Source organism: Hermetia illucens, chromosome 2 (genome assembly GCF_905115235.1).
Source record: "Hermetia illucens chromosome 2, iHerIll2.2.curated.20191125, whole genome shotgun sequence".
Taxonomy (NCBI): domain Eukaryota; kingdom Metazoa; phylum Arthropoda; class Insecta; order Diptera; family Stratiomyidae; genus Hermetia; species Hermetia illucens.
The window spans coordinates 15341715-15358615 of NC_051850.1; the positions used below are offsets into that span (position 1 = coordinate 15341715).

The window sequence follows — 16901 nt, forward strand, 5'->3', positions numbered from 1 at the left end:
GTCCGATCTATTTCCGGATACACCATATGATTTTGTGCGTCCAGCAACCTTTTTCTGACTCGTCCCACTTCTATGGCCATTCCGCGACAGGTTCAGTTCGTGTGAAGTGTCGCCGACGGGCAGGAGATTCTCCTGTGAGATACGTTCGATCGCAGAGTCGTTGTATTTCTTTCGCCAGAATCTCAATCGGGACCATTTCTGCTATCACGAAAGCTGCTTCATTGGATATTGTTCTGTACGGGCAACATATTCGGAGTACACTTATCCGATACGCAGCTTCAATATTTCTCTTCTTTGCTATATTTTTCAGTGCATCTGCCCATACTGGGACTGTATACAGTAGGATCGAACTGACTACCTTTGAAATAAGGAGTCGACGGCTCGGCCTTGGGCCACCTATATTTGGTAGCATTCTCGCAACCAGCGCTCCGATATTATATCCCTTGTTTGCTGCACATGCAATTTGAAATTTAACCTCTGGTCAATCATTACTCCTAAGTACTTAAGTGCAGGCTTGGAATGAATTGTTTGCGTTCCCACTTTGATGTTCATGGAAGTGCACTTTCTCCGCTTGGTAATAAGTACTACTTCCGTCTTATGCTCTGCGAGCTGTAGACCAGCATTCTCTAACCAGGATTTAATCTCATAGACTGCTTCATTTGCATAGAGCTCGGCTTCCTCGAGAAGGCGTGCAACACCCGTCACACCAATATCGTCCGCGAAACCAATGGAGGCCACACCAGTAGGAAGGTCTAGGGTCAGTACCCCGTTATACATAATAATCCACAAGAGTGGCCCTAGGACAGACCCTTGTGGAACTCCGCATGTCGTTTGGTAGGATTTCATTCCTTCATCTGATTCGCAGCACAGAGTCCTATCGATTAGGAAGTCGGCAACAATACGCACCAGGTACTTCACCACGCCCAAGTTAATTAGGGACTCAGGTATCTTGCTCCATCTAGCGGAATTGAAGGCATTTTTCACATCAAGTGTAATCACTGCACAGCATTTGCCCTCGTCAAGTGCGGTCTTAACTGTGTTAGCTAGTAAGACAAGTGCATCCGTTGTAGACCTCCTCTTTCGAAAACCGAACTGATTTTCGGAGAGAGCGCCATCCTTTCCGGCAATTCGAATTAATCTGTTATAGATTACTCGTTCGAATAGTTTGCCAGTATTATTTAGAAGGCATATTGGTCTGTAGGACGAAGCTTCACCCAATGGTTTGTTTGGCTTGGGGATTAGTGTTAATTTTTGCTTCTCCCATTGTTCAGGAAACGCTCCTTCTTTAAGACATGTGGTGAATGGCTCGGCAAATATATTTGGAGCTATTTTCACTGCTGCGTTCAGAGCTTTATTGGGGATGCTATCCAAGCCAGGTGTTTTATTTGCAACAATTTTATCCGCAGCATCGAAGACCTCCTCTTCACTTACCATGGGAACTTCGGCGGTGTCTATCTCGACAGTGGGAAGGTTAGCGGTACTCAGCAGTGGGAAAATATCCGTTACTATTTCATTAAGCAAAGTCGGTGTCGGTGCCTGTCTGTGTATCCGTCTGTCTGTCTGTCCGACACTCGCATTTTTTCTTGGAACGATTGTAGCAATTGACACTGAATTTGGTAGGAAGGTGGGAACGCCCACGCATACTGTGAGTCACATCCTTTTATGTCGAATTTAAGGGGGGTCCATGCAAAGGGGGGGTGTACATTTTTCTTTTCATCAAATATAGTCATGTGGAGTATCAAATTAAAGGCCTCCGTTAGTACTTTTTGAAGCTGGTCTTAGCTTTGAGATTTGCTCTAAAGTTGGGGAGTGCGGGGGGTTGAAAGTAATAATTTCCCCATTGTCAAAAACTACCCAACTGAAAAATCTGAAAAAGATCAGCCAGCCTGCCACTATATAGTGCCTGGGCTCCTAAATACTTTCCATACCGATATCTGTTCAAATAAAGTTAATAATAGTGTATTAGTATAATTTTTAGTTATTGGCTGCAAAACCCCCTTAAGTTCATCCGAGCATTACGAACTTTTGTAGTGATTTGGGCTATAATATAGAGCATGATCTCACCAAGTTTGGTGGAAATCACACTATTACTAACAAAGTTATAATACACCAAAGTTGTTACTACTTTGAAAATTCAAAACTATGAATGTCAATATCACCCGAAAGTGGATACTCTCACATAATTTTAGGTTGGGGAAAAAGTAATGTCGTATTTTGTCAATAGATGGCGACACTTAAACATATCTTGTGTTGTACTTATTGCATCGGGTCATACTATACGGCGATTTGAAGACAATCTGGGCTGCAGGTGTCTCTTTGACAGTTTTATATGATCGTACGTTTCAGTCTCAAGTTATAGCGCGTCAAAGATGGAGTCTACCAAGGAAGAAATTCGTCATATTTTACATTTTTACTACCTGAGAGGTAAAAATGCAATGAAGGCGGCCAAACAAATTTGTGAAGTTTATGGGTCCGATACTGTAACGATTCACACAGCACCGCCTTGGTTCGATCGATTTCGTTCCGGTGTAGTGGATGTCGAAGAAACACCCCGTACTGGTTAGCCAGTCGTCGTAGAAACCGATCAAATCGTCAAAATCATCCAAGTAGACCGGCATGTGAGCATTCGCTCGATTGGCCAGGAACTGGGTGAAAACCATAAAACTGTTTGGAACCATTTGCAGAGGATTGGATTCCAAAAAAAGCTGGATGTTTGGGTGCAACACGAGTTGACGGAAAAAAATCTCTTGGACCAAATGAATGCCTGCGATGCACTGCTGAAACGGAACGAATTCGACCCATTTTTGAAGCGGATGGTGACTAATGATGAAAAGTGGATCACGTACGAAAATCTCAATTGAAAAGGATCATGGTCGAAGCGCGACGAGCCGGCCCAAACCATCGCCAAGCCCGGATTCACGGCCAGAAAGGTTTTGCTATATTGTTGGTGGGATTGGAAGGGAGTCATGCAGTATGAGCTGCTCAACTATGGCCAGACCCTCAATTCGGTCCTCTACTATGAGCAGCTCGATCGTTTGAAGTAGGCGTTTCACCAGAAGCGGCCAGGATTGGTCAATAGGAATGGTGTTCTGTTCCACCAGGACAACGCTCGGCCTCACACATCTTTGATGACCCGCCAGAAGCTACGGGAGATCGGATGGGATGTCGTATCGCACCCACCGTATAGTCCGGACCTGGCATCAAGTGATTACCATCTCTTCCGGTCCATGCAAAACGCTCTTGGTGTTACTAAGTTGGCCTCAAAGGAGGCTCGCGAAAACTGGCTGTCTGAGTTTTTTTCAAATAAGGAGGGGGTTTTACAGGAGGGAGATAATGGAATTCCCTTCTAAATGACAAGTTTGCGAACAAAACGGCGCATATTTGACTTAAATCGGATAATTCCAAGTATGTTAAATAAAGCGTTAAAATTCGATCACAAATACGACATTATTTTTTCCCCAACTCAATATATAGTTTTCACCTTTCCATTGGAAACAACCGCTATCACAGTGTCCCAATTCCCTTTCCAACACCTTTGTGTTGAAAGGTTTGCAGAGACCGCCAATTTTCTTCCTTCCACTTCTAAGTTCCGTTGTCCTGGGTAAGTACACTACCAAGAGAGTCTGTATACAACTCTGGAGTTCGTGAAAATACCGTCCGGTTTTCTAAGGGATTCCAACCTGACCGACTCTTTATTAAGGACTCTGCACAGCCTGAAAGACTGCCATTCACTTTCCAGTTCCCCACACTATGCTCTAAAGGAGTCTCACTTCAAACGTTTTACGAGCCTCTTATATTCCCGCTGTGAGTTCCGGAAGTTTAACCAATATTTTTCTTTATTGACTTTGCAAACATGGTTCAAAAATTGCCTGGTTGATTCCCTGACTCTTTGTAGTTCTCGATTCCACTATGGAACCGTTTTACCACGGTGGCCTCGGGAAATTGGACAAGCCCCTTCAAAGCACTATAAAATTGCGCGATTCGGAGGTTCCAATTGATCTCTCCTTAGGCTCCTGGGGAACTCAACTTTGTCGCCAAGGAGTTGAACTTTGTTCAATCCGTTTTCCTAGGAATTCGTCTTTATGATACAGACTGTTCACCTGCAATAGTCAGATTGAATTTTAAGTAATGGTGATCTGGGAGTGAAGCCTCATCTAGCAGTCGCCAGTCTCTAATCAACTTAAACAACTTTGATGTGCAAATTGTTAGGTCAATTAATTCACTTCTATTTCGCTCAAACATCGTAAAGATGCACCCTATATTCGCCATCACCAGACCAAATGAAGTGATAAAATGAAACAGCTCCACTCAACAACAAATATGCTGAGCATTTTCATCACAACCTTAAAAGAGTTCAAGGCCACTTCATTCTGGATACACTACCATATCCCTTAGTTCTTGCGTCGGCGAAGGACACAAAAATCATAGCGTAAGTAAGCAGAGGTAACAATGAAGTTTCTGCACTTACCATTAATCTGATATTGTAAGTTGGCCGCGACAAGGCCCTGGGATCAGAGTTGTTCCAGCATGGTTGCCTCTAATAATTTCGACATCAGAACGCAGCCCTTCGGTCTTGAGGATCTTTCATCGAAGAAAATCCTGGCCCCCTTGATTGATCCAATACCACCAATTCTATTAAAACGAACGCATGATTCTTGAATCAGAAATATAAAGGGACAGTCTTGCCACTTAGCCAGCCTTGCCGCCAGATACGAAAAGGGTTTGGCATGCTGCAGGTTAAGTCTTATGTTTGTAGACATAAGTATGGTCTAATAATGAAAACCGCCGCTAATTGGAAAGTCTGCTGCATACAGTGAGAATCTCATCGGGGTGACCAGTTTGTCCTCAGTTTCCGTCGAAAGTTCTGCTTTCTTGCATCCGATTTCTATGGATTTCGCCATACTTGCTAGTGTAGTAACGACCATATCCTCATTCCCAAGAAACTTTGCCTTCTTTTGCAGTATCTTATGTTGTCGTTGTCTAGGAGCCCTCCAAAGTTCACGGTTTCCAGGCTGCAGTAATCTATTTCCACATACCGGAATTGGAACAGCTGCGTCCACGTCACAAGCTTCCCTTTCTTCCGCTTTTTCTGGTAGAGGCGAGGAGGAAGTTCTGACAGGCAAGCCTGTAGTCTCATCTCCTTCGCGGCTGAAGTTTCCTTTTGTCAGCCGTTCTTCCCCTGTTTCTTCTTCTTCTTAGGCGAGATAGATGCGCCCCCAGATGAAACCTAGGGGGTTTCGGCGACCGATCCCGGAACTTTGTTCACCGTCAATCCGCGAAGCGGACACGACGCTGCTTCGGGGCACACACGGGTTTCAGCCTGGACAGAGAGACCGCCTTTTTGCGTCCCGCGATCTCGAGCTGGAGAAAATGTTCACCCCACTTGAGAACGAGGTACGGGCCCTCATGTGGAGGCTGCAGCGGCTTCCGGACGGCATTCGTTCTGACCAGAACGTGCGTGCACGTGTCCAGTTCCTTGGGCGAACAGGCAGGTGTGGACGAGTGTCGGGTGGGTGGTGTGGCTTTGATGCGTCGGAGATTGTCCCTCAGCAGACGCACCAACCCCGACTCTGTGAGATCCGATCTCTTGTCGAAGACCGGATCGTTTGGGAGTCTTGGGTTCTCCCCGTATACCAGCTCCGCAGGGCTGGCAGCAAATTCCTCTTGGCGGGTTGTACGTAGGCCGAGTAGGACGAGAGGCAAGACTTCGGTCCAGGACGGATCGTCACGTGCCATAATGGCGGCTTTCAGCGTTCTAGCATCCCATTGGATTGCGGGTGGTATGCAGTAGTCCGCCGGCGTTTAAAACCCAGGAGTTTGCCTAACTCCGAGAAAAGAGTGGATTCAAATTGCATTCCCTGGTCAGTGATGACCACTGCAGGGACGCCAAAGCGAGGTATCCACTCTCGACAGAGGGCTTCGGCACAAGATTGCGCCGTAATGTCTTTCAAAGGTATTGCCTCAGGCCACCGCGTGAACCTGTCGATGATTGTGAGGCAATACTTGTAACCCTGCGAGTCTCGCAAAGGCCCTACTATGTCGAGGTGTATCGTGTGGAAACGCTTGGTAATACGGGGGAATGAGCCCACTTCTTTCCTTACATGCCTGGAGACCTTACACTTCTGGCATGCGATGCACTCTCTGGGCCAGGAATTGACATCCTTGTTCATGGAGGACCAGAAGTATTTTTCGGTGACTAGCCGATTTGTTGTCCTGATGCCTAGATGCGCCAAGTCGTGAACTGCGTGGAGCACTTCCTTGCGAATGGTGGCCGGAATGTATGGCCGAGGTCCCTTTTCCGAGTCTTCGCAGCAGAGCGAGAGGTTTGAACCGAAGATGGGCAACTCCCGAAATTTGTATTTGGGGTTGGATTTGAGGCTCTGAAGTGCTGCGTCATCCACCTGCGCCTTGGCAATCGCCGAGAAATCGAGTGAGGCGGGGATGTTAACCTCCCAGACACGAGACAAAGCGTCAGCAACTATGTTGTCCTTGCCGGACACGTGCTGGATGTCTGACGTAAACTGGCTTATAAAGCTCAGGTGTCGAAGCTGACGAGGGGACGCTTTGTCGGGCTTTTGTTTCAAAGCATATGTGAGAGGCTTATGGTCCGTGAACACTGTGAACGGCCCGCCTTCTAGGGAGAAACGGAAGTATTTGATGCTCAAGTACGCGGCGAGCACTTCGCGATTGTAGGTACTGTAGTTCCGTTGAGCGGGGTTCAACTGCTTCGAGAAGAAGCTCAACGGCTGCCAGACTTGATCCTCATTTTGGTAAAGAGCAGCACCTACTGCAATGTCAGAGGCATCAACAAAAACCGCTACGGGTGCATCTTGCAGAGGGAATGCCAAGAGTGTAGCGTCGGCCAGTTGTTGACGGGATTTGTCAAACGCGCAGATAGCCTCTTCAGACCACACGATCTCTCGTGTGTCCTTAGTTTTGGGGCCAGACAAATACGCGTTCAAAATGGACTGGTGCTGGGCGGCCTTGGGCAGGAAACGACGGTAGAAGTTTAGCATGCTCAAGAACCTCCTCAACTCCCTCGCTGTCTTCGGACGCGGGAAGGTTGTAATCGCTTGCATCGCGAATTTACACGGGAGCGTACATCTGGTCGCTTTATCACCGAATCTAAGATGGTACCAGCAAATGCCTCTGTCCGCAGGCTGTCTTGACGATCTGCTACCCGAACGCCCTTTTCGAGTGGCAGACCGTGAGCGAGCTCGCATCTCGGCCACACTGGCTGTTAAGGCGGCTATCTCGCGCCTCTAGTCGCTCCCCTCGTCCGACAGTGATTGAACGGCCGTTATGGTTGGGCGTACGTGCACTTCTGCACCTTGTCGGCCGACACAAGCGAGGATCGCCTGGGTGCCCTCTGGGAGCCGTCGTAGCCAGAGCGACTTGATCAGCTCATCGCCGATCTTGCTCCCACCCAATTGCCTCATTTCGCGAAGCAATTGGCTGGGAGTCCGATCACCCAACGTTAAACCCGCCAGCAAGTAGTCTAATTTTGCCGACTCGCTTACCGACAGGCGCCTGATCAACTCGCTCTTGAGTTGCGAGTATTATGCCGACTTCACTACGTCGGACACTAGAAGAATGGACTCTTCATCCAGGCCGACCACCGCGTAGTTGAAGCGGGTCGCGTCTGATGTGATTCCGGATATCTGGAACTGCGCTTCCAAATGTATGAACCACAGCTCCGGGTTCCGCCGCCAAAATGGAGGAACACGCACGCGAGAGTGGTCACTTGCAGGTCCGATGGGCCTGCCGCGTCTTTGTTGTCGGCCGACATCTTGACTAACAAAAAACTACTGCTGCGACGCGAGTGTTTAAAGGGAGACGCGGTGAAGCTGCTCTAACTACCCGGCAGGCCGAACCTACAAATGTACGCACGAACAGGGAAATTACCACCGAAGCGGACGCCTTTAAGCGCAGACCGAAATCAATCACAGCAACTCGCCCAGAGAGCGGACAACCAACGATAACACGCACTTCAAAAACCTCCACGCCGTCTCCTGCAGCGGATACAATATTTATTGCTGCTTTTTTTCGCTAATTAATATATCAAAAAAGTATAAAATTCGTTCTTGAAGATACTTAACAAAATATTTAAATTAATTTCTAATTATTATGAATTAAAATAATGCGGTGAAGGCGTCGGTTGATGCAAACGCGTTGACCCTGCAAACTGTTCTGTTGTTGGATGGTTCGTGGTGAATGTTCTTGGTTTAAGTTTGGAGTAGGAGCTTGATGGATCCAAGGGCTCTGCTGAAAGTGTTGATGCTGTTGTTGCCGGTTGCTGTTGTGTATTCTGCTGATGTTGCAGCTACAGCTGTTCGATTCTCTTTTTCATTACTGTTGCTGTTGATGGGCTAGTGCTGCTACAACTACTGTGCCAGCGGGTATTGAAACTATTGTTGCTGTACTATGGGCCTCCCGTTGACTGCTGGCGAATTGTATAAGTACACAAATTTCCAAGCGGACGTAGAAGAAAGACGACTTATTGCTGATATAATCAAATATGTTTCGCGGCCAATAACTTTGATGTTCACTTTTTCAGGTCATGCTCCTTAAGCGCATAAAACTTCTGTCAGTTTACGTTTCTGGTTTGATGAAAAATGACGCACTTTGGTGCGTGCTCACGGGGTCACCACTTTAACCTTGTTTCCAATACTGTCTTTCATGAACCTTTACGGTTACTGCTAGGCAGAATAAAGTTTCACGTTGTCTGTTTAGTTATAGTTGGGATCAATTGTTAAACAATTTCAATTTAGTTCTTCGTCTGTTTTTTTCTTTGGTTTAAATAAAACAATACACCGAATTTAGCTAGTTACTAATTTTAATTGAACTTGATTTTATAAAACCACTACACATTATAAGAATACTTCGGTTCGGATAATCGATGAATTTTCTTCGAAAAGAAAGCGTACTGTGCGTACCTGCCGGTGGTTAAGACAGAAGAAAGCGGCTTATTTCCATGCGGTCTTTTCCTGTCCCAACCAACGGCACCTTCTCACCGCTAGTCCTCCACACCCGTGGCGAGCATTAAAGAGTGGATAGTTCGGCGCGCCATCTATTTGTTCGCATTCGAAACAAATTCCGAATGCTGCGAATCCTGCCGCGCCACATTGTCATCGGCAGGCCGGTTGTACTCAGGTTTCCAGTTTCTCTCATTAAGGGAGTTGCTGCACTATTCTTTCTGGCTGACCGCGCCTTAGGCACCGAGTGAAGATTTTCCACTGAAGTGGAGAACCTGTCACAGATTTCTCCGTGGAGGACCATGAATTTAGTGAGGCCACCAAACTCCGTTCCTCGGCCACGACCTGATATCAAAAAGTTGAGGATGGATTCGAAGTCTCTGACTTCTTACCACTTGGAGAGTTACAAACCTTTGTATTCATCTTCATGGAAACCTTAGTCTTATTCTAATCTGCAAATTTCAATATTGTTCAAAACCTTTTAATCAGTGTCCTTCTTAGCAACACTTCTTTTCATATTGTTAACACACTTTTATTTCATAGATAAGATTAATCCAAAGACAGATACAAATGCTTACTATATCTAGTTTTGCTTGTACTTAATAAGATAATTATATAAATGTTCAGCAGTGAAAGCTGAAATTGAAATAGCCCAACCTGAGAGTACTACGTAAAAAGCAATTTGCAAATGTATCAGTGTTAGTTGTGTTGGTCCGAATTCCTTATTTCCTCTTTTCAGACGTAGGTATCCTGATCGTAATGCTTCAAAGAATGCATTTATTTTCCAATAGTCCAATAGTCCTGATTGTTGCGCTAGAAAAATGTGCCTGTTGAAGTCCTCAACTAAGATTGATTCATCTTTAAAAGCAACACCAAAATACACGACGTAAGGACACATATCTGAGATTTTGAATTTAATATCGTTTTGATATTTTTGGATGTCGTCCAAATATTCAAAAATGTCAACGGGATTGAAAAGGGCATTTGTATTGTTCATATCTTTTCTCACTTTGGCATTGTCTAAGGGCAGTAGTCCGACTAGCAGCGGGTGATATTTCTTATAGGCATCAAACTTTAATAAGTAATTTACTTCTGAGTCTTCTGTTACGATCTTCAAACCTGCGGCAGCTAGGTCGTCCAGCGTTTTAAGTTCGGGTTCATACGAAGGAGCGGTCAAAAATGTCGTGAGTTGAGCGCAGTACATGTTTGACAGGATGAACCCCAATACGAAAAGGAGTAAATATATGATCAGGAGCCTCCGGTTTAAATTAGAATAAATGCCGATTTCGCCCCTAGCGATGATAAAACAAATGGAAGTGGCAAGTGCCGCAGATATATCTTTTCTACCGTTGACGACAGCACTGACGATATAGGTCACAAAAGTCGTATAAGCTGCTCCACAAATAACCGCAATCCAGACGTTTTCTTCAAATGGTTGTAGGAAATTTCGATAAACTGGGATAACTTTAGGAGCTGGAACCATCACGCAGTACTTCTCGAATATAACAGGATACGACATTTCTCCAATGTTGCGATGAAACATTGGCATAGCTCCAAATGGCATATCTAGTTCCTTCGTAGAGATATATTTGATAACCTCCTCAAATATAGATTTCTCTTCGTTTCTAGGTATAATTTCAATAGTTGCATTGCGCTTTTGGAGGTAGGATGTAATCAAATGTCCAAAATATCCCAGAACTTGTTCCCCATCACGGTGCAGTATTGCTCTGGGTGGTGAATTGAACTTGATAAGTTTCAACGGGTACTTATTGAAGTTCATCAAACGATTCGCGAAAAATTCGGAAACTTTTTTTAATTTGATAATTTGAAGGTTATTGAAGGGATGATAAGTGAACATCAAGGGTGGATCTTGGTTTTGGAAAAATACAACATCTACAACAGACGAGTCGAAGCATTTACGAATAAGTCCTTGCATAGCAGTCGTGGTCATTGTTGTATTTTCAGCCAAAAAAAATATGACCTTAGCCATAAGAGTACGGTATGTTAATGCGAAAACCTTCTCTAGAAGAGCATTCCTTACTGTTACTCCATCGATTATGGCAATCAATAAGAAATTTCGATTAAATTTTTCCAACACAACATTATCGTGCTGATATAGGTTAGCGTGTTTGGGTGCATTCCATAAATTTGAGTAGTGCATTGTTGGAACTGATAAACTTTGATGCATTTCTTGAAATACTTCATTGGACATTGGAGAATCATGTGTGGCGACCGTGGCGAATAAATCAAACTGAAACTGGTCCCTGACCTGTGACAGAATATTTAGAAAATCCTGCGTAGAGGCAGAAATTTCAATTGGAATTAGGGAAAATGAAATTGTAATTATGAATGCGGTGGGTCTCATAGTATATCGATAAGGGTTGAGGAGGCTGAGCGTAGTTCTAGTGACAATATGTAACCGTATATGCCAGTAAAGCTGCGTTCACCGATTGACAATGTTCACCGTTGCTGTAATCCTGTAAATAAAGAAAAACTGAATTCATTTCGATTATGAATCCAATACATTTAGTGGCTGTGAGGAACGCCTATCGCCAGAAAAATAAAACTGCAAATGTAGTATCCAATAACCCCCTCACCCCTATTTAAGTCGATATCTTTTCTGTCCGGACAACAAAATTTGTTGCATCAAATTTACTATTATTATTATTCTGTTAAGGGAAAGTCGAACCGCGACCTATTGTTCATATCTCAAGCAGGCCTGTAACCGTTAGGAGCTTTAGTATGTTCCCTACTTCCAGATGTTTCAGCTCTGGTATTAAGTGTTTTCCCAGATGTCTCGACCTACTTTGCACAAGTGCCGGACACTGTCCTAGGACACCTCGCCACGAGGTAATTTGTACGGTTGAACTGTCACTGCAGTACAAGCTGCGTACTCTAGCTGCCTTCTCAGATATAAAGGGAGTATTCAACAACGTTAGTACCAACGCTATGAAGGAAACCGTGGCCAGAATTGGATTGGAGAGGTATCTCCATATTAATAACAAGGATGATCCAGTAGGATCTGGGAGATATCTATTTGACCAGAGCTGTGAACAGAGGCATACACAATAGTGATGAACGAAATTTTGCGAATAATGGACAGGAGCAGGGTCAAAGTCGTGGCATTGCGAAAGGTGTACCTGTGAGCCAACTTGACATAAACCCAACCAAAGCGGAACTGATACTGCACCACCAAGGCAAGGGTACCTCAAAAAATTTTGCACTCATCTCCCGTTTCCGAGAAAAGTGCCAGCTTCGGAATGTGCTCATTGAGCCCTTTTATTTGATACTAAACATCACCCATACATCGTGTATTGGGAGCCCCCCTTAGACTCAACGGCAAATGACACCACTTGCTGTATTTTGCCACCAAATTTGGAGACAATTGATTTAACCATTTCCGAGTAAATCGGGTGTGACCGACAGACAGACAGACGAGCCTGTGCAGAGTTGCAAGATTCCCCATCGAGCGTGTTCCTTCGTGCAAATAAGGAAATGCTCGGCAGATGCGTAGGAATATGCACTTGTACGCATTTGGAGGTTTATACGTAAAATGGGTTATGGAAAGGATACCCAGAGCAATAAATATGGAAGAAGAAAATAGAGAAAAATTAACGATTACTGCTTTTTGGAGTAGGCAAAGAGGCTCCCGCCCGTCGATATCCCTCGACTTCAGTGCCCGATTGGAAGCTGGTGGACCTTGGAGAAAGCATAAGCCGAATCAAACGCTCCTAAAAGGAGATTTGTTTGCAGGGTCTCTAGGCAAAACCGCTAAAAATTTCCTCGACACGATGGAAAAGTCCTTAGAGAAAGTCTCTTCCTTCTACGGTCCAGAAAGTAGGAGATTGTGATACCAAATAGAGACAGAAAATGGGGAGAAAATGGTAACATGTTCAGGGAGTCTAAGGCTGAGTGTGAATGTATGCTTTGCCAGCGGGAAAAAGACGTCGATTGTCGGCACATTGTAGGCAGCAACAGATGTTCAGTGTTTAAGAAAGCCTTGTATGCAGTAAAGAAATGAGGTTAATACAAATCAACTTCAACCACTGCGAGGTAGCGTAAGACCTGATCTCGCAGACCATCTATGAGAAGGGAATCGAAACTGCTATAATCGGCAAACCTTATCGGAGCAATATGAGTTATGCATGGACTACAGATGTAACTGATAAGGGGCTATATGGGCGTGCGAAAATCAAGCCATTCATAAAGTAATGGAGTTTTCAGAATAGCGATCACCACGGGTCGTATCCTGCTCGAGGCTTTCGGGGAGCTAGAGTTGGTGCTCGCAAATAATGAAAATGTGTCCACCTTTCGTGGGACAGGTAAGCAAATAATGAAAATGTGTCCACCTTTCGTGGGACAGGTTCGGGCTCAATAGTCAATCTGACATAATACCCAAGGCAAACAAACCTTTAGGTGAAGCTTCATCCTACAGGCTGAGATGTCCTAATACTGACAAACTATTCGGACGAATAGTCTATAACAGGTTACTTCCAATTGCCGAAAAGGTAGGCGGTCTCTTTGAAAATCAATTCAGTTTTCGAAAGGGGTGGTCAACAATTGATGCGGTTAACCTGGTTGTTCAGTGATCACACTCGATGTAAATAATACCTTCCATTCCGCGAGATGAGCAAAGTACTTGAGGCCCTTTTCAACTTACATAGGTGGGCTGAAATACTTGGTACGTATCGTTTTGTGCTGCGAATCAGATGAATGAATGAAATTATACCGAACGATATGTGGAATCCCACAAAGGTCAGTGCTAGGCCTACTCATGTGGATTATTATATATAATGGAGTGCTGATGCTGGACCTTTCTGCTGGTGTAGCATCCATTAGTTTCGTGGTGTGTGACGTTGGTGTGACGATAGCTGTACGCCTCCTCGAAGAAATCGAGTTTTGTCCAAAGAAGCAGTCTGTGACATTAAGCCCTGCTTAGAGAATGCTGGTCTATTGCTTGCATAACATAATATGGAAGTAGTACTTATTACTAAGTATGTAGGCGTAGCAATAAAATACGCGGACACTGATCGCGATAATGTTCTCACATATGAATGGCCAAAGGCTAAGCCTTCTACTCTTTATTTCGTGGGTAGTCAGTTCGATCCTGTTGTATGCAGCCCAGTGTGGGCAGATGCACTGAATAATACAATAAATAGGAGAAAAATTGGAGCTGTGTTTCGCATAAATGCACTTACAGAATAATTTCCGATGAAGCAGCGTGCGTGATAGCAGAAATGATCTCAGTTGATGTTCGGGAGAAAGAAGGACAACGTCTTTACGATCGAGGGTATCTCACCGGACAGATTTTTGCCCGTCGACAGCAGCTAGCACGAACTGAAACTATCGACGAATCACGGACGAGGTTGAGTCAGAGGAAGGCCGCTGGACCTTCGGAGTCATATAGGATATTCGGCCATATTCTGTAAGAGCAATGTTTTTCCTACCTTTTGCATATAAGGGGACTCACCTTCACCCCGCCTCCCTAATCCCAACACAAAATGATGCCCCTCGTTCCACATGTAGCGGTTCGTAGATTACACATTCTCACCGAATTCTCTGATGATTGCTCCAGCCGTTTAGGGGTAAATTTCGTATGACAGAGGGACGAGAGAATGACAGACAGAGGTTCCTCCTGGTTAACTATTGCTATATTTACCTGCTTGCGATTTTCGAGCAGAGTTTCTTCGAAGATAATCGGCGTAAATCAACTCAAATTATACTAAACTTTAATTCCGGGATAAATGCACGCAATAAGCTGTTTTCGCTTTCCTATCTTACCGAGTCCGAAATTCAAATCGTTCGAAACGTCTCGAAAAATTTGTTCAGATCAGAAACCAAATTTATGTTATTCGTTGTAGCCTCAACCTGGATGTGATAGATATCAGTGTGAATGTCATCAAGGGCTTCCCTTTATTTAAGGCAAGTAGCGAATAAGCTAATTACTGTTTCCTATCTGCATATTAATATGTCATCCCTTGATTTGATGGAATTGGAAGAATTCTACCCTAATTCATTTTTAATTTCGGGGGGGGGGGGGGAATTATGTATATAAACATATACAAACTAGAAAATCTTAGTCCTTACTCCCCCCCACCCCCTTTGCGAATACCTCCCTGTGTGACTATTATATTCTGCAGCAATCGTTATAATTAAATTTATTCGCTAAAGTTGTTTTAATATGATGGGTCAGAGAAGATCCTTCTTCCATGAAACTGAAATTCGTGGAAAACATTTCTCTGTTCACTATAGAGAAACGCATGCTAATTGTAAAGACGAGTCATTTTTCATTTCGAGGAATTGGACAGATTGAAGAGTTCTCTGAGAAAGGCAGTATAAAAACTGATATCTATCCAAACAATATTACTGGCCAATATTGCAGGGGTCAAGAAGACTGATACGGAATGTAGCTTCCTGGGCCCAACCTGTCTCTCTCTGGCAGTAAACTGCCTTTCTTCGTCAAGCCTCTAGTCTACGAAGATCGTTAGTGAGTTGTTATAACCACACCCTGTGCAAGGTGGTCCTCATATTAACAAAACGCTACGGATGTAGACTGGGGACTCGAAAATCATGTAATGTCCACGGCTTGGCGATAGTTCATCTTTTTCGAGGCCAATCTGACTTCAAATTGTTTCTACCCTTTTAGTTTCTCAATTATCCTTCTTTACTTCACAATTCCCATCCCTTCCTTCAATTAAATACAACACCTAATACTTCAATTAATTAAATTTTCTTATGTTTTAAACAATCCAACCACTGGCCCCTTTACCTTAAATTTTATAGTTCAATTAAATTTAAAGCATTTCAAACTTTATTTTTTTTATAAAACTAGGCGTATTGCACATTATTGGGTGCAGGCAGGTGATTGGTCGCGGGTGAGGAGAATGACCAGCCACACACTTCAGCAACCGTATATGTTCCTGTTGACGCTGAGCCGACATGGACTTTTAACTTCAAGGCCATGGACCGGGAATGAAATTAGCGGGACCGAGACCGGAAAATGTGATCACCAGAGCTTTCTCTGACTGAGGTATTTATTTTTAAGTTTTTTTTATTAGTTTTCTTTTATCAGGAGTGGTTCCTTTCATTTTATTTATTTAATTTTCATTTAAATTTCAAAACTATTATTTTATTTCTTCATTTGTATATTTTTCTCTGTGGACTTCCTTCTTGAGAGTGAAATTGCATGACTATTTATTTAGTTATTTTATTGCATAAATATGATTATTAACATGAACTAACTCTCGCTTCAATTTCCGGACTCACTTCTTTCCTTTTCCTCCTTAACCCCGTAAAACTCTTACTATAAGAAGGAACATCCTCTAATAAACTGGCCTGAGGGTGTCGGGGTAGGAACTTTGGAGGCTGCATTTCTCAAAATATCTGAGGCAGGCGGTTATTGGGACGGGACCACTTTCAACCAAATTGACCACGTGTTGATCGAACGCCTCCACCTCTCAGCCTTGATGAATGTCAGAACATATATGGGGGCCAATATAGACTCGGATCACTATCTCGTTGGCATGGTGCTCTGAGCGCGAATAACAATACTACCCAGAATCCCCTCTGACCATCAGGTGAGAGTTAACACTGAAGCCATCTACAACACAGCCCTCCGTGACACCAATAAGAGGGAAATGGATGCCGCAATAATCGCAGTCAACAGAGGACCTGGAGATGAAGCATTAACAAATGATCTTCACAACCACCTAAAGAACGTTACCATGGATACTGAGGCAAACATATTTGGCCTCAGCCGCAAAAGGAGTCGGAACGGCTGGTTTGACGACGAATGTAAGCTAGCAACAGAACGAAAGAATCCTGCATACCGAGCAATGTTGCATTCTCAAAGAACGCGGGCACGCGCTGAGACTTATCACGAACTGCGTCGAGGAACCGCACCAGGCGCGGAAGTTTTATCACCAA

General features: G+C 44.2%; 1 protein-coding gene across 1 annotated transcript; it reads right to left on the bottom strand.

Annotated features, from left to right (window-relative positions):
- Window positions 1-9558: 9558 nt before the first annotated feature.
- LOC119647666 lies at window positions 9559-11163 on the bottom strand. The gene has a single exon (XM_038048742.1). It carries the CDS (start codon window positions 11161-11163, stop codon window positions 9559-9561), a length of 1605 nt encoding a protein of 534 aa, XP_037904670.1.
- Window positions 11164-16901: the final 5738 nt, after the last annotated feature.